We start from the raw sequence: 24484 nt of genomic DNA on the forward strand, positions 1-24484 counted from the left end.
GCTCCTACACCTCCACGTCTCACGTTCCTGGTTCTTGGGGATCCGTGTTCTGTGTGTTCTGATGTGTTCCTTGTTCCCGTCATTCGACACTTCCCGAGCCGCAGGTTCTGTGCAGGGAGAGTGGTTGCTGGGGACGGCCAGCGCAGCCGAGCTCTGCAGAGTGAGTCACAGCCAGCGCAAGGTCAGCATGAGGCCAGGGCGCTGGGGGGCGTTGGTGCTTCAGTGGGAGAATGTGGCGTGCGTGACCTGACCTGAGAGTGTGTTCGTGGCCTCGACTCCCTGGCACATGGCCGCGTGTGTGCTTAGTGATAGGTACGGGATTGGGGACACTCCTCCAGCTTGCCTGCCTTCCTGTCAGCCTGCCAGTGCCTCCTGCCTTCCCTGTGCCAGGCAGGATGCGAGATGCCCCTCTTCCCTCAGGAAGCTCTTGCGGCAGGGAGAGATGGTTTCCAGACACATTGCCTGGGTTGACCGGCAGTGGACACAGCTCTCTGCTGGAAGCTGGGGCTCCTAGTTTGCAGCTTAGGGAAGTGCTGACCCCTGGGAGCCTCCAATTCCCCATCTGTCTCCAGGGCCTTGCCACCTCCTGTGGCTCTTATCTGTGCAGAGTTGTTCAGGGCCATGGCTGCTGGGAAAGTTTTGTATTCCCTGGAGACTCTGAGCACTGGCGGGGGCCTCGGGACCCCAGCTCCAGCCCTGGCAGCTGCAGGGAGTCAGTCTGTGGACAGTGGGCAGCGCCTGTCACTCTCTCCTGGGTTGCTCACAATTTCCTCTATAGGGTGAGAATCTGTGTTCCCAACTCTGGGCTCAAGGGGCAGCTGCAGAGCACAAGTGTCGGAGGGACCCTAGCCTTTGTTTAGGAGTCATTTGCTCAACAAGTCGACCTTGGGTGCTCACTGAATGCCAGTCTACAAACACAGCAAAGTCCCTGCCTCTGTGGACCTGATGCCCCAGTCAGGAGATAGCCAGGCTGGGAACGCACAGTGGTGGGCAGGGTGGGGGTCCTGAGGGTTGTTTCAAAGGCTGTATGTAGGCAGGCGTTGTCTCTGAGGTGGCTGCCCGAACAGAGGCCTGAAGGGTGTCAGAGCAGACCCTGCGGACAGCGAGAGGAAGGGTTTGGGCCACTTCCACTTACCAGAGGCCCTGAGGTGGAAGGGGGCAGTTGGCTTTTGAGGAAGGGGGAGTGTGGGGGGGTGGGAGTGGCCTAAAGGTGAATGCAGATGGGCTTTGTAGCCACAGGACGAGTTAGATTTCTTTTTCTCCTAAATTAACCCAGGGGCGCTTACATTTAGCCATATCCCCAATTCTTTATATTTTTTATTTTGAGACAGGGTCTCGCTAAGTGACTGAGGCTGGTCTTGAAGTTGCTATCCTCCTGCCTTAGCCTCCTGAGTTTCTGGGATTATAGGCAGCAGGAATTTCGATTTTTACTAGGCATGATGAGAAGCCCTTTGAAGTTGCCTGTCGGTGAGACGGTGTGATCGACTCATATGAATTAATCAGTTGTACTAGGGATGGAATGCTGGGGTGGTCTACCTTTTGTTGTTTCATTTTGAAACAGGGTCTCACTAAGATGATGAGGCTGGCCTCAAACTTGTGATCTTCCTGCCTCAGCCTCCTGAGTCTCTGGGATGATAGGTGTGTGCCACGGGGCCTGTCTTTCTGACTTCCTCTTTGAAGGACCCCTCTGGCTGCTGTGTGGGGAGTGGCCTGGGTAATTATAGGGGTGTAGGTGTCCCGTCATCTTTGCTTCCCAGCACCTCCTCAACTTAGAGACCGCCCGCAGACTGCGCTTCCTCTCTGGGTCCGGCAGTCAGTGTGCTCCTGTGGGGAGACAGTGGGTCAGCTCTGAGGGTGCTTGTCTCCGCTCTCGAAAAATAAGTGGCCTGGGCCATGGGGGAGTTGGAAGACAGCGGTGGCAGGAGGGAGCTGGCCCTTACTTGCTGCTGCCCTTTGGGGGATGCCAGCTGGGGGCTTTCTTGTGCCAGCCTCCGGTCAGGCTCTGAATGTCTGGTGCTTCCTGATCGTTTGGTCCTGAGGCCTCTCAGTCTGGCTTTTTAAAGTTTGACAGAAGGCTCGTGGGCTTAACTGAGCCGCAGACAGGGCTGCTAGACAGACTTGACTAGCACTGAGTAAGTATCAGCTGTTTATGATGCTGAGATATAAACAGGATGCTCTGGGGACGCTCTGAGTTAAATTTGTCCCTGTACGTCAGACATCACCAAGGATAAGGCTGGTTGAGCGCTTGCCCAGCATGCGCGAGGCCCTGGGTTCCATCCCCAGCACTGCACAGAAAGCAAAAGGGTACGTTGGAATGGACTGCAGCCAGGGGGCACCTCTGTTGATGAGAGGCAAGGACCTGGGCCGGGGGCTAGTTCCCGACAGGTGAGGAGGGCAGAGCCCATGCCCAGAACCCTCCGTGCTCTCGTGGCTGGGCCACCTGTGGTTTCCTGCAGGCCAGGGCTGCTGTGGCATGAGGGCGGAAGCCAGCTCCGTCGCCTGTGTTGCTGAGGTATGGCCCAGGCATTTCTGAGTTGTGGCGAAGCAGCCACGTGGTCATGGGCGATGGCAGAATGGAAGGACACAGATTCCAGAGCTGCGACCCCTAACTGGAAGGGACAGACGCGGCTGCCGAGGGGTGGGACCTCTCATGCTGGCCTGGGTTGACTCCTTCAGATCCAGCTACCTGCCAGCTGTCCGTGCATCTGTCTGGTGCTAGGTTGGTGAGTTGAGGGTCCCCGAGACCACCTCAGATTCAGCTGAGGTCACCCAATTCACCAGGACTCGTAGAACTCAGAAGCCCTCTGCTCAGGATTGAGGTTTATTACAGCAGAAGGTTGAGACTAAAGTCACCAAGGAAGGGCATGGAGGGCAGTGTCAGGAGAAGCCAGGCCTGGGTTTCCAGTTGGCTTCTCCCAGTGGGGTCACAGGGGACAGCGCTTGGTTCTCCTGGTGCAGTGTGTGACAGCATGTCAGATGGGCTGTGGGCCCAAGTTCACGAGGGGTGGAGGTGTACTCATGCAGCATTCCCTTTCTCACGTTCAGTACAGAATTCATAATAAATCACATGAGCTACTGGAGTAAAGTAGGCTTGTGTTAGTGACGCAGGAGTCCCGCCTGTCTGAGGGGCAAGGCTGAGCGGGTGACTGGCAGGTGAGGTGTACCAGACACACCTCTGACTCACCAGTCCTCTCAGTTCACAATGGTCTTCTTAGGATGGGGTCGTCTGCATTGCCAGCCAGGGCTGCTCCCAGAGCCTGGGAGCCCAGGGTGTTGCTGGGAGTCAGTCCTGTGAACACGCAGGACCCACACTGGGAAGCTTAGGAGTGTCCAGCACTTAATAGTCAGACTGATGCAGTGACTCTAAGTCCCCAGGCGAGCAGGGCCGGGGGCCAGCGTGAACTGAGTGTAAGGCCAGGGTCCTGGGCACGCAGAGATGCTGTCAACAGGCAGGAGGTTCTGGGCCTCGGTTATTTCCCAGAAGTCCTTCAAGGGCCAGTGGTGAAGGCCTACATGCGGAGTTTGGGGCGCTCAGCAGCTAGAGAGGCATTACCATGAAGTGGCCACTTTTTCTTTCGGGTGAAACCAGCCTCAGGGCTGTGTCCTTGTACGGTTAGAGGATGCTGGTGGCTCCGGGAGCCTGTGGCTTCTGTCCTGTGTGCAGCAGGCCCAGTTGCGGCCCCAGCCTTAGCCTGAACTCAGGCAGAGAGTCCATGCTGCAGCCTTCGTGGAGCCTCGCTGAGCAGCCCCCTCTGCCATGGGCGTGAGTCCAGGCCAAGGCCCAGGCCACGGCAGCCAGGTGGGCACTTGGGGGCCTCAGGTGCACCTGCTCCTCCCTGCTGATGTCACCCTTTCTCTCTCCTGACAGTTTTGTGATCAACATGGGGGACTCCGCTGACACCGTCACCGCTGCGCCTGAGGCTGTGGCCGCAGAAGTGTCTCTCTTCAGTGTGACGGACATGATTCTGTTTTCTCTCATCGTGGGTCTGCTTACCTACTGGTTCCTCTTCAGAAAGAAAAAGGAAGAAGTCCCCGAGTTCAACAAAATTTCAACAACGTAAGTGACGCCACTCAGCGTCCCCTTTGTCACTTCTGCTTCCTGGCATTCTCCAGCGCCTCTCAACCTCTAAAGCATCACCCTGCACTTGGGGCCCAGGCTGGCTCAGCCTCTTCCCGAGTATTTGGGGCCCTAGGCCCGCGCCACTCGCTCCGACGGATTTCCCTTTTTAATGATGGAGGCAGGCTTAAGCCTAGAGCCCCGGGGAGTGACAGTGTCAAGCCAACTTGACAAAAGTGGTTTTGTTTATATTTTATTGTTTTGGTTTTTTTCTAACCCTCAACAAAACAACTTTTCCAGAATAAGTAAAAAAAAATGGATTAGTTGAAGAAAAATAGTAAGGACATGATAGGACAGTGTGTAGACGTGAGCAGGGTGGTGTGGGGAGTGCTGCCTGCACCGGCCTCCAGGGCTGCTTTCCGCAGGCCACACTGGAGCAGCCCTGACTTCCAGGCACTGCAGCATCGTCTTGCATGTCTCCCTGGCTGTGTTGAATCCAGTCTCAGACTCTGAGGCCTGAGCCGGGTTTGAGTGGGGAGCTGACAGGCCAGGTCTGTGCTGAGCACACCCAGGGACACAGCCTTGCCTGGGTCCCCGGGTTTGGCAAGGGGCAGGTCTCAGTGCAGCATCTCAGGGTCCCTCGGCTGACCTGCCCAGGTGTGCGGGCGGGTGAGGTGTGTGGGGGGAGGGGGGAGGTGTGCGGGCAGGGTGAGGTGTGTAGGCCCATCCAGGGCTGGGTCCCTCTTTCAATTCAGGCAGCAGCTGTTTTCTTTTGATGGTGCTGGGGTGGGACCCAGGGCCCCATGCAGGCTCGGCATGTGCTCCGCCAATGCGCTGTGCTGCACCCCATCCTGGGGTGCAGCCTTCCTGCCCAGACAAGTTAGGCGTGCACCACTGTAGATGTGTCTGTAGATCAACTCTGCTGCCACTGATGGGGCGTTTGCTTTACATTTGTAAAACGGTCTTCCCTTCCTCAGTGATTCACTGAGCAGATCGGTATCTACTGAGGCCCTGCCCACGGTGTCCCAGACCCTCGCGAGGTTCGTGGCTGCAGCCATGAATGAAGTAGTCCAGTCCTGTCCTGTCAAGCTTACGCTGTCCTGCTGAGCAAACTCTGGGCAAGACGCTCACCCTATCCAGCCTCCGTTTCCTCACCACTGATTGCGGCCTGTAACCCTGCTCCTGACGTGCCCAGGGCTGGGCAGCTAGGGAGCTGGCAGACCCAGGCCTGGAGACAGGATTCTGGGAGGGCCTAGAAGAAAGGAATCCCTTCTGGGTAAGGGATAAGGATCACATCCTGCAGGATAGTAGTGTGGCACCCAGAGGCTGTGAGGACACTATTGGCGGAGGTCAGAGGCATGAAGGGCAGATGGGCTAGAATCCAGCCTCTCCAGCTGGGGCTGGGTCAGGATGCAGTCCTGGTGTGGGACAGAGACAGTGTTTGTGGTGAGAAAGTGTGGGTGTCCTTGGGACAAGGGGACCAGTGTCCAGGCCCTGGCTTCCCACCTGGCCCTCATTTCATTGTCCATAGCTGGAGAGACATGCTGCTGCTCTCTAAGGATGGGGCTGCCTGACTCGGTCCCCAGTACCACCTCCCTGGGCGCTCTTGTTATGTGATTGCTTCTCTCTATTGGATGCTGATCCTGTATTTCCCTGCTCTGGTGAGATTCTCGTCCTGTGCTGTCCTGCAGGTTCTCATCCCTCCTTGTGTCGGGGACCTACCCTGGCCAGGGCCACAGAGAGGAGTCATTTATGGCTTCCAGGTCAAGTTCTGGGCCCTAACGGTGGGCCACTAAAGTTCAAATCCAGACTGTATCACGGTAGCCATGTGACCTTGCCCAGGTACTTGGTCTTTCTCAGTCTGTGTCCTCGCATGCTGTAAACTGGGGTCATGTGCTTTAGGGTTATGAAAATCAAGTGGGCAAGTGCCTCCTCGAGCCCTTGGCCTGGTTCCTGGCCTGTGGTGCACTCTCAGTTTTCATCCCTATTAGTATCACCTCCAACCTTATGAGAGTGTTCATGGAAGGCATCAGCATCCCATTTTACAAATGAGGAAACGAGGTGCTAGTGATGGAGGAGTTTCCCCTAGGGCACCTAACGTGGAAGGAGCAGATTTGGCCTTTGAACCAAGATCTGCAAACCCCACGGCCCCTTCCCTACTGCTGTGCTGTGCCACCTTCAGTCTGTGGAGCTACCCTTCATCTGCCTAGTTCAGATACGAGTACACTGAGATCAGGAGGTCACTTGGCCGATGCCTTGGGCCTCCTACATAACTAGCATCAATGTCCCTGGCTACTCACACTTCCTTGAGCCACAGACACTTCTGCCCCAGCCCAGGCGAGGGGACTGGTGGGGCTTCGTGCGGGGCATGTGTGTGGCCCTGGCCTGTGTCAGGAATTCTCCCCAGGATTTCTGGTGCTTCTGAAAAGGTTTTTAAAATGCCTTTGACACCTGGGAGGCTCTGTGTGACCATGTGAGACCTTTAGATTTGGATATTTAAAAACCACGCAAACGTGGAGTCTCAGCAGCAAGCACTTTGAGGACATTGAGGCAGAGGACATGTCTGTCATCTCCCCTGCTGCCACCTTGAGCCCTAGAATCTGGGGATTCAGGTGGAGCCTCTGGGTCTCCGGTGACTCTCCCCAGTGTTCTGGCCTCCTTGGCCCTCCCCACCAGCCTAGATGTGGCCTTTGGAACCTTAGGAGCCCAGATGCTCTCTCTGTTGCCACTGACCACATGGCTGAGGAAGGTCCACCTGTGAACCTCTGGAGCAGCATCCTGGAGCCAGGAGCACCTGCTCTGCTGTCCCAGTCCAGCATCACTTCAGGAGGCCACTTGGGGTTTGCTCTCAGGGGGCTGGGAGAGTAGCCTTTGCCCTTGACACTCCTCATGGGCAGAGGTCCTGCCCTGAGTCATCCTGTGCAGCTGGGTGGAGCGCCGATGGCGTCATTCCCCTGCCTCTGGTCAAGAGAGAGGGCGAGGAACCTGGGACTCATCTGGTCAGACAGACATTTACATCCTTTGTGTCAGAGCCTTGTGACAGGATGGTCCCTGCCTTCCAGTGTTGTGGGAGGGCAGTTCCATGAGCAGATCATCTGGAGTATGTTGGGATCAGAGGTGCAGGGTCAGGCGACCCAGGCGGTGGGGATGGGTTTTTCTGTTTTGTTTTTTTTTTTTTTGTGGTGCTGGGGGTTGAACCCAGGGCCTTGTGCACTCAAGGCAAGCACTCTACCAGCTGAGCTATGTCCCCAGCCCTGGAGATGGATTTTGACTGTGGACGGGGAAGGCCCTGGAGAGGCGGCAATGTGGGAGCTGAGCCTTGGATAGGGAGTAGGGTTTGGGCACCTGCAGTGTATCCTAGGCACAGGTGGGAGGCTCAGGGTGGCTCATCTGGAGGGGTGCATGGTCAGGATGGCAGGGGCTGGGAAGTGGGAGAAGGGCAGTTGGAGGGACACATGGAGCTGACTACAGAGGGCTGGGGTGAGGACAGAGTTCCATAGAACAGCAGAATGACCTGTGTGGTTTCAGTGACCAGCATAGTGGCCCGCTGGTGCTGCAGGGAGGCAGGTCAGGAGCCATTCCAGGAAGTGGTCGTGTGAGAGGCATTAAGGCCCAGGAGAGGGTCCCTGGGGGGAAGGACAGGGGTCTGGGTGCCGGTGGGCTGCTGGAGCTGGAAGGGCAGGCTGGGCAGGTTTGGGAAGGGGGTCTGAGGGGCAGAATGGGAAGATCTTAGCCCTGGGAGAGAGTGACTGACTAGGCCAGGGATGGAGCCAATCCCAGGTTAAGGAGAGACACCTTCTCCACCCAGGTCCTCCTGGGTGCCAGGGAAGTGCTCCAGCACCAAGTTCCCCATATTCTAGGTGCGCATTCTTTTCCAGATGTGTGCACTGAGGTGTCTTCTCCCCACGCTTCTTGCCCTGTTAGTCTCTTCGGAGCCTTTGGTGATCACAGGTTCTTATTCTTTTCCCCTTGACTTTCAGTGTGAGTTTTAGAGTCAGCTTATTAGTGCCCACCAAAATCCACAAAACTTTTTTAAAAAGCTGCTGGAATTAATTTGTCAGCCTTTTGGTGTGCCCCTTAACCTTACGGTTAATGCTTATGTATGGAGTGTAAAAAATCTCTACAGGACTGGGGTAGAGGGAGTCCAGCCCGTGTGCAGCCCTGTTTGATCCCAGTACTGCAAGAGGAGGAGTCTTATATAGAAGCCATGAAATGTTCTTTGTGTTTTGTGTTTTATTCTAGAAGATTAGTTATGTTAGGGTTTTTTTTTTCTTTTGTTTTTGCAGGGCTGGGGGTAGGACCCCGGTCTCAACACCAGGCAAGTGCTGGGCCCCAGCTTTTACACTCACTTGTGCCATCCAGCTGAGAGCTGAGTACCTAGAGGGGTGTGGCTCTGTGTACTGTCCTAGTAAAGGATGGGGGTATGGCCCTTCTCTCCCCACTAGGTGTCAGCGTCACCCTCCACACAAAGCAGGTGGCTGTGGACGGGTCGGTTCTGGACTCCACTGTGTTCCCCTGATCTGCGGGCTGTCCTCTACCAGCCCCACACCTGCTGTTTTCTGTGATTTGTTCAGTGTCTCATCTTGAGCTCTGCTAGGCAAGTTTTCCTGCATCCTACCCTATTGGCCTCCCCCACTATTGCTGCTTAAATTTTAGAATAATTTGTCAATGTCGACCAAAATCAAATTAAAACACTGCTGGGATTTAGCCAGGATCAGATTGAAGGTATCAACTAATTCTTGGCAGTCAGTGTCTCTTTCACGAGCCCAGGTTGATCCCACCCCCGGCTCACTCTGAACTGTTTATAGTAGCAGTTAAAGGCTTGTAAAAAGGACCAGCGGGGAGCACAGGTCCTGTAATGGTCCTGGCTCTCATACCTGCTCCCTGCCCAGCCACAGGGCTCAGCTGGCTCCTCTGGAGGGAACCTGAGGACAAGCAGGGTGCTGGTTCCCATAGGAGCCCCACGCCCACCCTGAGCCTGCCCTGCTAGAGCGCCCCTCTTGGAGATGGGCATTTGTTCAGAGTGACATCCACTTCCTGTCTGGGTCCCCAGCCTAGCACAGGGCCTCCTGCTGGAGTGGAGCTACCCAGGGAATGGCTGTAGAATTCACAATGCTAAATCTGTGCGTGAGTCTGCCTCCAGGGCAAGCCTGGCCTGCTGGCTGGGTTTGGTTACCCAGTATTGTTTATTAATTTTTAATTAGAACATTACAAAGTCTGGCACATAAAAACCAGAGGGAAAAATCATCAGAAGACCTGGCCACCTGGGCCCAGCTGCGGCCCTGTCTAGAAGGGCCTGCACTCTGGGGTCACCCGTGGCTGTCCCTAGCCAGCCCAGGCTGCTGGGACCCTCTCTGTGGCTCTGGCCCTGAGATCCTCTGCAGAGCCCCCACCTCTGTGCCCTCCCCTGGCACCAGAGGGTGCTTTAAAGAGAAATAATGCTTTTTATTTTGGAATATTTCCAAAAATACCCAGGTACGGAACCCAGGAGAACAAGCCCATGTGACCCCATCACCCAGTCTTATAGCTCCCCAGGCCTGTCTTGTGCACCCCCCCAGATTAGTTTAAAGCAATCCCCAGAAATCATATTTTATCTGAAAATATTTTCCTCTGAAATTCAAGGACTCCCTTTTAAACAGTGCTGTCTGTCCTCTCACACCTAAAGGTCACAGTAATCTCTCCCATCATCTGATCCCCAGCAGCCTCCTGGCTGATTATTGTTTGGGTTTGGCTTTCTGATAGTTTTTGTTTTTTTTTAATTCAGAATCTAATCAAGACCTATGGACTACAGCTGATTAGTGAGTCCTGTCTCTCTGTCTGGGGGTAGGGTGTCCTAAGCTCTAATCGGTAGCTGATAAATCCCCCCCCCCCCAATGTGCAGTGGGTGAGTCTGACCTGAAGGTACTCGTCCCCCCAGGGCTTCCCCAGAGTCCTCTGGCAGTCAGTCCCCACCCAGCCTCTGACAACCATTGATCTCCTTCCTGTTCCTGTACTTCAGCCTCTTCCAGAATGTCGTGGCACTCTGTAGCTTCAGCCTATGTGGCAGCTTTTCCTAACACGGTGGCAGGTCCCCACAGCCTCACGGGCCCCCCTTGTCTGCCCTCACCAAAGGTGGGTCTTTCCTGGGGTCTGCCTCCCTAGAGTCCTTTGGGGCTCTGCTGGTCCCTGTGGTGGAGGCCTGGACCTTCCTGGACTATCTTCTGTGGTTCACCGAGGCTGGCCACCCACCTCTGCTGCCATCGTGTTCCTGGCCTCTCTCTCGTCCTTCCTCTTGCACTTTGGGTGTCTCTTACCCTGCGGAGCTTGGTTGCCAGGCACCAGGCTGTGCAGGGGCACAGTCTCCACGGGCTGCCCAGGAGGGGAGGCCCAGAAGGAATCAGTCCTGCCGGGCAGAAAATTAAATTTGAATTGCAGTCTTCAGAGTGAGGCTCCATGTGGCCTGGGATGGGCACGCCCGGTGTTTCATCCAGGTGACCCTGTGTTTCCTCCTCCTGCCCGCTGGGTGGACTGCAGCTAACTGCTGAGGCCTGAACCAGAGCCTTCTGCTCCCAATTAGGGGTGGAAAAGCCTAATTGGAACCTTGCGTGCTCCATTTTGGAGCCACGTGGTGTCTGGGCTCGGGCCTGGCCCAGCTGCTGGCTCTCCAGCAGCAGTCTGTACTGGGTACCTGGGGAGGGGCCTCCGTAAGACAGATGGACGCCTCCCTGCAGGCCCCTCTGCACATGGTAAGGTCCTCCAGCACACAGGACACTCCCAGGTGGCACATACCTAGTGTCTCAGGCTCCATGGCTCTCTCCTGGTGGAAGATGGACAGAGAGCTCATGTAATGGGGCCCGAGATGCCCTGGCAGGGCTCGGGCAGCTTCCTCAGGAGCAGCAGCCCTGCCATAGCAACCTGCAGGCCTGGCTGGCTGGAGCTTTGTTCGCAGACAGGACTTCCTTTTTTTTTTTTTTTTTTTGTAAGTGGGAAGGGGGAGGGTGCAGGGAGAAGGGCTGTGATATAAACAGTTACCAAGGAGACTCAGTCGGGGTTGGAAAGGTTCTCTCCTTCCCTTGGTCCATACAGAAGGGGGGTCGCCCCAGCCGCAGGGGATCACGGGAGGCTTTGGTCTCCAGTCCTGACCCCTCCCTGCTGGAACTGCCAGATGTTGCAATTCCCTGGCTCCTGGGGACGGAGGCCGACAGGGGTTCCGGGAGATTCCAAGGGTCCAGCGGCACTTGCAGAGGCCCCGGAGCAGGCGGCCTGCCCCACCACACTGATAATGGACACAGCCGAACTTCCTGCCTGCTGGCTTCCTGCCAGTTTCCAGCAGAGAGCTGGGACCTTCCCTTTTCCTTAAGTGCTGGAGTTGAGAACCAGAGGCCATGGGGTGCACGTACTCATCTCCGCCAGACGAGCCCACCCTGAGAAGGTCAGTCCTGGCCCCAGTGCAGGCTGCATGGGTGCCCCTTAGCAGGGGGCACCTGGCATCCTTCTATCCAAGTTCGGAAATGTGCTTCCGGGAAGGGACCCCCGAGGCAGAGGCTCTGGAGAGTGGGCTGGCGGCTTCGGCCATTCCCGGCGGCCGTCTTCCCAGAGTCTAGGGGTGGCTGGCCCAGGCCCTGCAGTTCCTGTGGACGTGCAGTGGGGACTTGGCAGGAAGCTGTTCACCTCCCCTCACCTGGGACTGGTGAGGAGCCAGGTGGGAGTAGCCCGGGGTGTGGCCCTCAGCCTCTGAAGGTGGCTGCTTCTCTGAGCCCCTGAGTAGGTCTTGGAGTGGGCAGGGAGTCCTGGAGCTGCTCCTCAGGCAGGACTGGCTCACCAGCGGGGACCCAGGGGTGCCCTGGCACAGCGTCCACTGCCTGTACTTCAGCACCGCTGCCTCAGGACCTCAGGAAGGGGAGAGGGTGGAGCACTGAGGGCACAGGCGCTGGCCTCTGCTTCTTGGGAGCACCTTACTCTGGACGGGGCGGGTTCGCACACCTCGTTCACCCTCTGACGCCCGCAGCCACCGCTGGCCAGCCAGAGTGTGCAGCCTGGAGTGTAGCCGGCTCTTCTGTGACGGAGGCCGCCTGGGCCTCCTCCAGGCCCGCCAGAGCTGAGCTGAGCTGCGCTCCCGCCAGCGGATGGTCCCCGTCTCTGGCTTTCTGTCCTGGGAGCCATTTTCTGTCCCTGAGAATAGGTCCAGCTGTCCCCAGAGGCTTTTCCTCCTTCTCTGGCCTTGAGCACCTGCTCCTCCATAGCTGGGGCACGAGCCATCCCACCCACCACACAGCCATGCCACCTGGTGCTGCCGAGTGCTTTTGAAATCACAGACTGCCTCCCAAGGACACTGTGGTCCCTGGGTGTTAATGAGTCCCAGGCGCATGGAGGGGCGCCAAGTCCAAGTGCGTGTTCAGAGGGCGGCCTCCGCGGGCGGACTTGCTTATGTGCCTGCTCTTGGCTGGACCACAATCACAGGCAGTTCAGCGCCCCGCTTGTGGCCCTCCCTCCCGCTGCCAGTCTCCAGGAGCCCCTCTCCTGGAGCCAGAGGACAGCCCTGGGCAGAGGTGACACGCGCTAGTCTCAGCCTCTCACTACCTATATAAGGAGGGAGAACCAGGGCCTCTGGGTAGCAGGGCTCCTTTCCTCGATGAGGCCGTAGGTCCACCTTGTTGGAGATGTGACTCTGAGGACATCTGCCCTCTGAGAGGACGTGGGAGGTGGCTTATCTCTGGAAGGGGGCAAGAGAGAAGGGCTCCAGGGCATTTGCCCACCTCTTCCCCCTGGATGCTGGGCAGAGGACTCAGGACTAACCATCAGAAAGGCTGTAAAACATCACTGCTGGGTGCCAGGTGCTGTGGCCGTTGGCGAGAGACACACCACACCTCCCCAGAGTCACCAACCTGGATGCAGCAGTCAGAAGCTGTGGTGGAAAGCGCTGTGTGGAAGACGGCGGCAAGTAACCATGCCGTTGGGACGGGGACGGGGGGCTTGGAGAGGACAGTAGGCATTGGCGACGGGTTAGAGGAAGGGCAGGTGGGGCTCGGGCTGCAGCATGCCGTGTCCACTCACGTGGGTAGTGGTGATTGGGCAGCAGCCAGTCGGGAGAGGCAGGCAGTGGGGCAGGCCTCCTGGAGACTGCAGAGTGGGCGGCCTCCGTCCAGAACGTCCCGATGCTGCCTCTGCTCAGGGCCTCACTGTTCCAGTTTCCCTCACCTGAGGGCCATGAGGGCCTTCAAGTCAACCCATGAGTCTGTCCCCGCACTCGGTGGTCATTTCTACCTTCTTAGGCGCTGCCTGTTTCTTACAAGAGAAAAGGGACAGAGGAGCTGCAGATAGGAACTCAAATCAAAACACAGAAGAGACAGCCCCCACTGTCCTCCCTGCTGTGCAGGACTATCTCCAGCTGAGGCCAGCCTGGACAATCTAGTGAGAGCCTGTGTCTCCCAAAATAGAAAGGGTGGTAGAGCACCTGCCTAGCAAGTGTGAGGCCCTGGGTTCCATCCCTAATGCCACCAAAGAAAAGCGACTCCCCCAGCTCCTTGGTGTGGCTCCCCTGGACTTCTGAGCTCAGTGGTGTCACTGTGCTGCTTTTCCTCATAGTGGATTTACTGCGGTGCTGGAGTGGAACCCAGGCCTGTGCACGCCAGGACAGAGCTCTGCCACCCGACCCGACCCGGCCCGGCCCCGCCTCCTCCGTGCTGCCCGCTAATCTGCTTTTCCGTGTAGCAGGGCACTGTTTTGCTTCCCTCTGGGTGGGTGCGCATGTCACCCTGGGCCGGTGAGCGCTGGGGAGGAGGTGTGTTCAGGGCCTGGCTGACACCGGGGAAGCCTTCACAGCCCTGCTCACATTTCACCCAGGGCTGTGCAGGGCGCATCTGCACCCTGTGGACTGGCCACCGTGTGCAGGGAGGCGCTCTGGATGGCCCTAGAGAGCCTCCACAAGGGACACAGGGATATATTCCTGGCCTCTCCTGTTCGTGGAAAGTGCAGCCCGTTGGGCTGGCTTGTCTGAAGGAGAAATTGGGGTCACAGTGGCCACTGAGCACAGAAGCCTCCACAAGGGACACAGGGATATATTCCTGGCCTCTCCTGTTTGTGGAAAGTGCAGCCCGTTGGGCTGGCTTGTCTGAAGGAGAAATTGGGGTCACAGTGGCCACTGAGCACAGAAGCAGCCAGCCACTAGGTGACCTGTTAGCCCGTGGGGACCACAGGCACCCGGCACATGCGCTGTGGTTGCTCTGTGCTCTGCGAGGGCCTGGCGGCTTCCCTCCGGACAACAGTGTCCTGCAAGTGGCCAGGCCAGCCTGTGGCTGCAGCTCCTTGTCTAGCGTGATAGTGACCAGGGAGGCTGAGCCTGCCACTTGCCAGCATGCTGGATGGATCCTTCAAGTCCTGCTTCTTATCTGATCCTTGCAAAAACCCCTGGAGGGAGGATGTACTGCTCCCTCTCACTGGTCGAGGAACAGTGATTCTGGGTCAAGTTGACCCAGGCGCACGGCAAGCCCCAGAGCCGCCGCCTTGCCTGTCAGCTCCTGCCTGTCTGGGGGCCTTGGTAGTGGGGTGAGGGTGTTGGGAGCAAATGACACAGGAGTGTGCAGCTCATGTCTATACAGTTTAGTGAGGTACAGCTACAGAAAGGTGCGTCTGCTTCCCAAGTGGCAGATCGACAGTTCTGTCATGTGAACAGGTGGTAGCCATCACCACCCAATCAGCCCACCCATGGTGACCAGCGCCTCGCCCCTAAGCACAATAGCCATCCCATCTAATGTCCCCATAAGTTGGTTGGTCTGGTTTTTTTTTTTTTTTTTTGTACCAGGGATTGAACCCAGGGGCACTTAACCCTGAGCCCATCCCCAGCCCTTTTCTGTATTTTATTAGAGACAGGGTCTTGCTGAGTTGCTTAGGGCCTCGTTAAGTTGCTGAAGCTAGCTTTCAACTCTTGATCCTCCTGCCTCAGCCTCCTGAGCACTGGGATTACAGGCATGTGCCAAGGCGCCCTCCTGGTTTATCTGTTTTTGAACTTCACATCTCGGAATCACATTATGGACTCTGTGTAGCGGGCCTTGGTCAACATCATGTCCGTGAGATTCGTTCATGTTGGTGAGTCATGGCAGCTTCTCGTTCTCCGTGCCGCAGAGGACTGGAACCTTCCACCGTGTGGCTCATTCTTCTGCTGTGGGCCTGAGGGTCTCCCCTAACGTCGCATGCCCCTGTGGACATCCCCACACGGGTCTGCCAAGAGCGATGCTGGGCTGCAGGGTGAACTCACATCCCTGGTAGCAGTACTGCCGAGCAGCACCCCAGGGCACCTGCCCCTGTCCCTCCTGCCGGCAGGGCTGGGCTCCTACGTGCTACCTGCCTCACCTGCTGGGGCTGGGCCTGCTTGGTCCTGGCTGCCGTCAGTGGGTGTGCAGTTGCCGCGCTCTTCCCCCCCCCCCCCCCCCCGACGCGCGCCCATGTGGTGTTCTGCTGCGTGGAGAACGGACCTGTTGGAGTCGTGGGTCTTGGCCTGGGTGACCTATAGGCGTCTGGCGTCCCCGTCTCTGTCTTTGTCAGATGCACGTCTCTTGTAGTCACTTCTCCGGGCCGAGTTGCCTTTCGGGCCCTTCGTGGTGTCGTCTTTAATGGACGCAGCTGAGCTTTGGAGGCTGAGGCAGGAGGATCGCACGTTCAAAGCCGGGCTTAGCAACTTAGTAAGGGAAGAGAAGGACAGAAAATGGAGAGGGGAAGGGGAAGGGGCCAGACACTGAGGAGTGGAGAGTGGAGAGACGGCCGGGGCAGTCTCAGACCTGTGCTGTGCCTGACGTGCTGGGGTCAGCCCTGAAGGGGACCCATCTGAGTCAGGCCTTGAAGTGCCAGGAACAGAAGGGTCCAGTTAAACTTAGCCCCAGCTCCAGGGGTGGGAGTGGGATCTGATCCAGGAGCAGGGCCTGACAGGTAGACCAGTGTTCTGCTGGGTACGGAGGTGGAGCCAGCAGGGCAGAGATAATAGCTCAGACTGTCATGTGGGTGGAGCATGCAAGTCAGGACATCCGGCAGAATTGGTGGAGCCATAGTGGGTGAAGCTGTGTACCCTGTCCTGTGGGTCCTGGGAGCCATTGAAGGTTTTAGAGTGAGGCAGGGCAGGGGTGAGTTCAGAATTGCATTTAGGAAACTCCAGTGGCTGTGTGAGGCAGGATCGGGAACTGGAGGTGAGGTAAGGCCAGGGGAACCTTTGGCTGAGATGGGGAGGAAGAGGGACACAAGTCTCTTCATTTTAGGGAAACAGGTTTGCATCTGTCTGGGGGCAGAGTTTTGACCAAGGTATTGGTGTCCCAGGAGGCTGTAGATGGATAGTGGGGTCCCTGGGCCTGCCTCCTCCAGCCCTAATGCTGGACCAGGGCCATGTGCTGGCCTGGTCCCTGGAAGGTGGCAGAGGGCACAGATGGCATGTCCCATGTCACTCACGTCCCATACTCTTGCACTTTGTGTTTCAGGACCACATCCGTCAAGGAGAGCAGCTTCGTGGAGAAGATGAAGAAAACGGTGAGTCCGAGTCTGGCCCTGGGGGCGTAGCAATGGAGAGCCGGCTGAAGGCCACCTGCCTGCTGCACAGAGGGCCTGGCCAGCGGGGCAGGTGCCCGGTGCAGCCTGCGTGTCCTCCAGGACCCAGAGCCTGAGGCCACCTGCTCCCGCTGGGGTGGTCTGCTCTGTTTTTCTGACTGGTGCTTCTTGTGTAGGTCGGGTCTCGGTGTCGCTCTGGCTGACATTGTTCTTATGATGAGGCTTTTTTCTTCTAATTCGGTGCCCCCCACCCCCCGCAGCCTTTTTTCCTCTTCTTTTAATAGATGTCTGTCTCGCCCATCTTTCCTCTGGGCTCTTTTCTGGGAACTTCTTACCAGGGTCAGGAAGATGACCCGGCCTGTGAGACGGGGTTGGGAGCAGGTTGGGGGCTTGGCCTGCCATGCTGAAGTGACACAGTCTCCTTTGTGCTTTTGGTGACTTCTATGTGACGTGAGAGGCCTTCCCTGCCCTGGAGAGGGGAGCTCTGCTGCTTCCAGGGCTGTAGTGGTGGTTTTTCAGTTTGACACTGGGGACTGGTCCAGTGTGAGACAAGGAGGGTGGGCCCAGGCTACTTTGTCATGTAACTGGGTGGCAGAGCCCCTCTCCCCTGCCCCACTCCAATTGAAATGTCACCTTTTTCCTAAGCTGAATTCCATGTGTTTGGGTTTGTTTCCATATTTCCCTGTTGAGTCCCTGGTCGAGCTGTCTGCATTCACATCCTGTGACTGTGACTGAAGTTTCGTGCTTCGTCTGAACAGAGCAGAACTCCTACTCTGTGGAACCTTCCTTGGTACCACTTGGACTTGGAAAGGGATCGATTGAGATACTCTGTGTGGCATATGAAGTATGGCTTCAGAGTTTTCAATGTCACCGGCTTTTTCTGCTTGGGATTGAACTCAGCACCCTCTACACACTGGGCAGTGCTTTGCCACGGAGCTACGCCCCAGCTGTGTCACTGCGGTCAGCCCGCTGTGTCCTCAGGTCCCACAGCTGTGGTTTCAATAAACCATAGATCAAAAATATTTGGAAAAAGAAGTCTGAACCTGCACACGCTTTATTATCCCTAAACGATCAGTGTGGGCTGCGTAGTATCCACCTCATGGTAGCTGAGGTGACCTAGAGGTGATTTCAAGTTGATGGGCAGGTGCGTAGATTCTGTGCAAATCCCCCGTCGTGCGAAAGGGATTTGAGCAGCTGTGGATTTGGGTATTCGGCAGGTGGGGTCCTGGAACCCCCCCCGCAGGTACCGAGAACGCACACATGTTCATGGTACCTTCTTTGGTTGCTTTTTAAACATTTTACAGCATTAGAAAGAAAGTGACCTCGGGCAGTGTGTTATCACTGAGGTGGCTCTGGCATATTAAACTGGTGACTTTTGCCCTCCTCCATCACAGTGGCCGTGACAGTAGGGTGCCATTCCCAGAGTGACAGGACTGGAAGCCTGGGGGGAAAGAGGATGCCCATGCGGTCGTGTGGCCTGGAACGTGGGGGGTCTGGCTCTGGGCCCTCACTGACCGGCATCTGGCCTTCCTAGGGGCGGAACATCATCGTGTTCTACGGCTCCCAGACGGGGACGGCCGAGGAGTTTGCCAACCGCTTATCCAAGGACGCCCACCGCTATGGGATGCGGGGCATGGCCGCAGACCCCGAGGAGTATGACCTGGTGAGTGTGGGCCCCCACGGGTCTCAGGAATGGCCTCTGGATCATGCAGAGGCTGAAAGGGCCGGGTTAGCTGGAGGGACAGACAGGATCAGGCTGTTGGAACAGCCCAGAGCTGTTGGTGCTCAGCTGCTGGGGTCACCAGTGTGGGCTTCACAGGTGCTGGTCTGGTCCCCAGAAGGGACTCAGTCCCCAGTGAATTGGGTGTGGCTTAAAAAATTAAAGGGTCTCAGAATTCAGGAGACCTCTGCCCCACCCACCTCCGCCCAGGAGTGCAGACGTGGGAAGCTGGGGGACCAGCAGCTCGGCTCCCGCCCCCAGGCAGCTTCCTCCTGTCTTGGTCAGTGCACAGGGTCATCCGCAAGCACCTCTGGCTGTCCTTGTGCTTCAGCTGTTATCACCAGGAGTGAGGGCATAGGCCAAGGCAAGGACAGGGTACCACACGCAGGAGGGGTCAGGAGAGCCTGGGGGCTTGGGGAGAGGATGTGGTTTGGGACAGTGGGGCCTCCACAGGGCTCCCCTTGGGACTGGGTTCTGGGAGCCCTCGAGGGGCCCAGCAGCCAGCCTGTCCCCTGCCACTGGCCGCTCCCTGCTTCTGGCCGCACTACCCCCGGGCTCATCTGCTCATCCTCTTCCTGGCTGTCACCACCAGGGCTCTGTGCAGTGCAGGGGCCCCACCCATTTGTTTGCCTGTTGCTTTGGGAGAGCCCGTGCCAGCCAGCCACCAGCCCAGGATGAGGCAGTGGATAGGAAAGGGCAACTGACCCGCAGGAGGGGGAGGCTGGAGGAAGTCCACCCGGGTTGCCTCACTGCTGTCGCACACGGAGTTGTGGCCATCATTACTGAGGGGATGTGCCTGCACTATTGCCCTCCACTCCCCTGCCTTTGGGGTCTTGGTGACACCCAGCCCCAGGCCCCCTTTCATGTTGATCAGAAACCAGCAAGACCCCTCCAGGCTCCGTCCTGGGCCTGTGGGGTGGTGGGCTCTCCCTGGGGAATCTGGTGCCTGGTGCACAGAGAACTGGGTTCTGGGAGCCCTCGAGGGGCCCAGCAGCCAGCCTGTCCCCTGCCACTGTCCTCACCCCTCATGCCTGCTGTCACCTTTTTAGAACTGCACCTTCTCCCACCAGCTTGCCATCACTGTCCTGCTCACACGCAGTGGCCCTGGCTGCACCTCCCCCATCCCATAGTCCCCACGTCCTAGCTGGGAGCCACTGCTGCCCCCTCACCAGAGGCCTGGGCCTGACCCAAGCAGGCTGGTCACGGCGTGGTGGCCCTGTCTCTGCAGGCCGACCTGAGCAGTCTGCCGGAGATCCACAACTCCCTGGTGGTTTTCTGCATGGCCACCTATGGCGAGGGGGACCCCACTGACAACGCCCAGGACTTCTATGACTGGCTGCAGGAGGCAGATGTGGACCTCTCTGGTGTCAAGTACGCGGTGAGTCCGCAGAGCCCTGGACCCATGTCGGCATAGACAAGGAAGTCTCCACCCCTCCCCGTTCCAGCTCCCAGAAGAGACCAACGGAGCAGGCTGCACAGGAACAGACCCTCTGCACCTGGAGAGCTTCTCCTCCCATCTCCCAGCCAGCCACAGGGGACATTAGTTCCTGGACACTAAAGACCAGGAAAATGTAGCAAGATGATCAGGATTTGGCTGGACAGGGAAAGCCATGGCCACCAGCTAGGCAGGCAGGGCACACTGCCCCTTTCTGGCCACTTGGAGTGGAGGCTTCAAGGCTGGCTGTGAAGAGGGCCCCGGGGGCTGCAGGCCAGAGGCTGCCCAATACTCCTCGTGGTGCCGGGTGTCTGGCAGGTACAGAGGCCCACAGGGCCTGCTTGGTGGCTTGGTCAGGGCCACAAGGATGCCCCCACCCCACGAGAGGTGCCGCTGGGCAGGCCAGGGGCCAGGCCTCAAAGCCTCCCATCTGCACAGGTGTTTGGCCTTGGAAACAAGACCTATGAGCACTTCAACGCCATGGGCAAATACGTCGACCAGCGGCTGGAGCAGCTCGGAGCCCAGCGCATCTTTGAGCTGGGCCTTGGCGATGACGACGGGAAGTGAGTGTCCACCCTGGCCCCCTTGCACTCAGGGCCCCAGTCTACACTAGGCCACCCTCCCTGGGCGCTATGGACCAGGAGCCCAGGGCAGGAGCAGCCCATGGGCCTCCAGGGGCAGCACAAACCCCCGTCAGCGGGAACTCAGGACTCGCCTCCCTGTTGGGGGCGCTGTCACCATGCCCCATGCCCTGCTCCTGGCCCAGCTCAGACACAAGCCCCGGTGGGCACGGATGTGCTGGGCCTGGGGTTGACGTCACTGGGCGGCCAGGTGACATGAGTCCTCAAAATGTCGAGCCACACTGGAGGACAGGGCCAAGCGGGTCACCTCCGTCTGGACCCTGGCTCATCCTGTCCTCTCCCCAGCCTGGAGGAGGACTTTATCACGTGGCGGGAACAGTTCTGGCCGGCCGTGTGCGAGTTCTTTGGGGTGGAAGCCACTGGCGAGGAGTCCAGGTGAGCATGGGGGCCTCAGATGGGGCCTTGGGGACGCAGCAAGGAGGGGTTGGCAGCTCAGTCACAGGCTAAAGGAGCTTGTGCTTCCCTGGAGGGTGACAGGAGTAGGGCCGGGTCTTGCCTGGCTTTTCACCTGAGCCCCCGGGCCTGGGCAGCCCTCACAGGGCCTGGGATCTGACTTCAGCAGCTCTGTGCCAGCCTCCTCTGCTTGCCCACCCGGTCCTGTGTGGGTCACTCACCCCACACCGGTCCAGACCCTCCTGTCTGGACGGATCCCCTGGCTCCTGCCCAGCAGCCCTGACTCTGCCCCTGGCTCTCCTCTCCAGCATCCGCCAGTATGAGCTCGTGGTCCACACGGACATGGACACAGCCAAGGTGTACGTGGGTGAGATGGGCCGTCTGAAGAGCTATGAGAACCAGAAGCCGTAAGTCGAGGGAGGTGGGTGGGACTGATGGCCTTGGAACACCAGCATCAGCTGGCTGTGTATCCTCGTAGGGCCTTTCTCCCTAGACCCATGTGATGGGTGGGTGCGGTAGGGGCACGCATGTTTTCACATCCGCGGAGGGAGGGCAGGAGGCCCAGAGCAGAGATGGGCCGTCCAGGAGCCAGGGCCTGCTCTGTGCTGGTGCTGTCATTCAGGGCAGGCCTTGGGAGAGAGAGGTGCTTACCCAGTTTGTCCTCAATTTGCTTTGAAATCTTACTGTGTAAATACCCTGGTCCGCAACAGTCCTTAAAGACAGCAAGGTCTGTGCTGTGTCCAGGTTGGACTTTGGCAAAAAGGCTCACTTCCCTATAAGCCACTTCAAGTACCCCTGGATGGTGCCCAAATCCCTGCTGGAGCCCCCAGGTGCCCAGGTACCACTAAGTCAAGAGCGGCTCTGCTGGACACAGCCCTGTCAGAGCAAACTCCACATCCCAGTGATTCCCCTGCCAGTATTAGGGTCTAGGCATGGGGGTGAGGGGGCTGAGGATAGGGGATTCCACCTGGGGTTCCGTCTCCCAGAGCTGGCTCGAATCTGCACTCAGTCTGCCCAAGGGGATAAAGCATGAGGGGCCTCAATATTTTAGGGGCCAGCCTCAGTTTCCATATCCAAAAATGGGGACCCTGATCACATAGCTCTGCCACCTCGCAGGGTTAAGAGTACTGCACTGACTGGGAACGGGGGAACCCTTGACAGTTGGCAAGGTGTCCTCGTGCCCTTGGAGGCCCAGAGGGTCTCTTGGGGACAGAAAGATTCAGATCACAGACACAGCCAATCGATGAGCTTCTCTTCTCCCCACCCAGCCCCTTTGATGCCAAGAACCCATTCTTGGCTGCTGTCACCACCAACCGGAAACTGAATCAGGGCACTGAGCGACACCTCATGCACCTGGAATTGGACATTTCCGACTCCAAAATCAGGTCTCTGCTGGCTTCACCCCTTCCTGACCCTTCACTCTGGGTTTCCTGACCCAGGCACAGAGTGGCCTCCACTGCCTCCTGAGCCTTGTGTCTTCCTTTAGGTATGAATCTGGGGACCACGTGGCTGTTTACCCAGCCAACGACTGCACTCTTGTCAACCAGCTTGGGGAGATCCTGGGTGCAGACCTGGATGTTGTCATGTCCTTGAACAACCTTGATGGTGAGTTCTGGAATCAAGGCCTCCTAGGCCAAGCCCTTGGGCTGGGCTTCTGCTTGGCCCTGCATGCCAGGGGCCTAGAGCCCTTCACCCAAGCCTCCACCATTATAGGTTCTGCACGCCCCCTGCCCCACTCTGCAGGGAGGAGAGACCATGTGCTGTAGGGCCTGGCTCTCTCCCTTAGGCTCTCGTCACTGTCACAGGAGAGAGGGTGGTGTGTCTCAGGCCTGGTGGCAGCAGGAACACTACCCAGCCACCATGTTGGGTGGGGCAATCTGCAAGGCTGAACCCTGCTGAGCCTGGGCTGTACTCCTTACTGGTCACTGCAGGGGCTGCAGTCAGCACCCCTGGCCACCCTTCCAGGTCCCTTCAGTGGAGCTCAGGGTGCCAAGCACTAGCCATGGTGGTTTCCCCAGGGTCCCATGGAGCTGTATAGCCCGAGACTTACTGTGAACACGCACCAACCTCAGGCGTAGCCCTGCTTGGTCCTGTCCACGCTCCCTGGTTCCAGAACCAGCCCTCTGCAGAGCAGGAGGAGGAAGGGCTGGTTTCTGGCAAACCTCGCAGAAGCAGGAACTCTGCTTCCCCTGGGGCATCACTTCCCCTGACCAGACCCCTCCAACAGGGATTTACAGTCCAGCCTGAGGCTTGGCTTTAGGGCCTAGGAGGCCTGGAGAGGGCTAGCCTTGCTTGGACTGCCAGCTGGGCACCTGCTTCCTGCAGAGCAGGTCTGAAGCTTCCACCCCCCACCATGGGTGACCATTCACCCCAAATTCTGCCTCCCCTCTCCGTACAGAGGAGTCCAACAAAAAGCACCCCTTCCCCTGCCCCACCTCCTACCGCACGGCCCTCACCTACTACCTGGACATCACCAACCCTCCACGCACCAACGTGCTGTATGAGCTGGCACAGTATGCCTCGGAGCCCACCGAGCAGGAGCAGCTACGCAAGATGGCCTCCTCCTCAGGCGAGGGCAAGGTGAGCCTGCGCCACGCCGCCTCTGCCCAGGGCTGCAGCTCCCAGCTCACTTCCCCTCGGCCCCAGCTTCCACCCGCACCGACCCACTCCTCCCGTTCCTTGGTCTTGGGCAGGAGCTGTACCTGAGCTGGGTGGTAGAGGCCCGGAGGCACATCCTGGCCATCCTGCAAGACTACCCGTCCCTGCGGCCCCCCATCGACCACCTGTGTGAGCTGCTGCCTCGGCTCCAGGCCCGCTACTATTCCATTGCCTCGTCCTCCAAGGTGAGGTGGGCTGGAGCCTGGGACTGCCTGCCTCTCCCCAGCTCTGACCCTCAGGGCCAGGAGAGCTGTTGGCAAGGAGACCCTGAGGGGGCATGGGCTAGAGGGGTGGGACAAGGCTTGGTGCCAGGACTGGGCCCTCCAGGACAGGGGCCCTCCACATTGCTGCGGCTCACACCAGCCCTCCCTCCAGGTCCACCCCAATTCTGTGCACATCTGTGCTGTGGCTGTGGAGTATGAGACCAAGTCCGGCCGTGTCAACAAAGGTGTGGCCACCAGCTGGCTGCGGGCCAAAGAGCCTGCTGCGGAGAATGGCCGCCGGGCCCTGGTGCCCATGTTCGTGCGCAAGTCCCAGTTCCGCCTGCCCTTCAAGCCCACCACGCCTGTCATCATGGTGGGCCCTGGCACTGGGGTTGCCCCCTTCATCGGCTTCATCCAGGAGCGGGCCTGGCTGCGGCAGCAGGGTAAGCAGACGGATGGGATGGGGTGGAATGAGGAGCTGCAGGGAGCCCCCTCACCCTGGCCGCCTCTGCCCAGGCAAGGAGGTGGGGGAGACACTGCTCTACTATGGCTGCCGCCGGGCGGATGAGGACTACCTGTACCGCGAGGAGCTGGCCCAGTTCCACAAGGACGGCGCCCTCACCCAGCTCAACGTGGCCTTCTCCCGGGAACAGGCCCACAAGGTGAGGGGTGGGCGGTACTGGTGGGGGCTGGGCCGGGTACGGCTGCCCAACGAGGAGGTGGCTGGGGCGCCCTGGCCCTCACAGGCCGCCCACCTGCCTGCAGGTCTACGTGCAGCACTTGCTGAAGAGGGACGCGGAGCACCTGTGGGAGCTGATCCACAACGGGGGCGCCCACATCTACGTCTGTGGGTGAGTAGGAGAGGGGAGA

General features: G+C 58.3%; 1 protein-coding gene across 3 annotated transcripts in view; it reads left to right on the forward strand.

The window, feature by feature from the left end:
* The window catches only part of LOC124078100 (NADPH--cytochrome P450 reductase), a 46830-nt gene that overhangs the window by 21816 nt on the left and 530 nt on the right, over positions 1-24484 (forward strand). For 2 of the 3 annotated variants that reach the window (XM_058572226.1, XM_046422737.2), the window contains exons 3-16: positions 3869-4057; positions 16498-16546; positions 18099-18227; positions 19513-19662; positions 20158-20282; positions 20646-20735; positions 21062-21160; positions 22022-22138; positions 22240-22358; positions 23152-23333; positions 23447-23596; positions 23787-24057; positions 24131-24276; positions 24380-24465. In XM_058572226.1, coding sequence (XP_058428209.1) covers positions 3882-4057; positions 16498-16546; positions 18099-18227; positions 19513-19662; positions 20158-20282; positions 20646-20735; positions 21062-21160; positions 22022-22138; positions 22240-22358; positions 23152-23333; positions 23447-23596; positions 23787-24057; positions 24131-24276; positions 24380-24465 — 1889 coding nt within the window. In that variant the 5' untranslated portion in view covers positions 3869-3881. Of the gene's footprint in view, positions 1-3868; positions 4058-11253; positions 11469-16497; positions 16547-18098; positions 18228-19512; positions 19663-20157; positions 20283-20645; positions 20736-21061; positions 21161-22021; positions 22139-22239; positions 22359-23151; positions 23334-23446; positions 23597-23786; positions 24058-24130; positions 24277-24379; positions 24466-24484 lie in introns of those variants that run through there. The other variant, XM_046422738.2, reaches the window with a different exon arrangement.

This window comes from Marmota monax, unplaced genomic scaffold (genome assembly GCF_021218885.2).
Source record: "Marmota monax isolate L192 unplaced genomic scaffold, Marmota_monax_Labrador192_F-V1.1 WCK01_AAM20220418_F8-fsc00237, whole genome shotgun sequence".
Taxonomy (NCBI): domain Eukaryota; kingdom Metazoa; phylum Chordata; class Mammalia; order Rodentia; family Sciuridae; genus Marmota; species Marmota monax.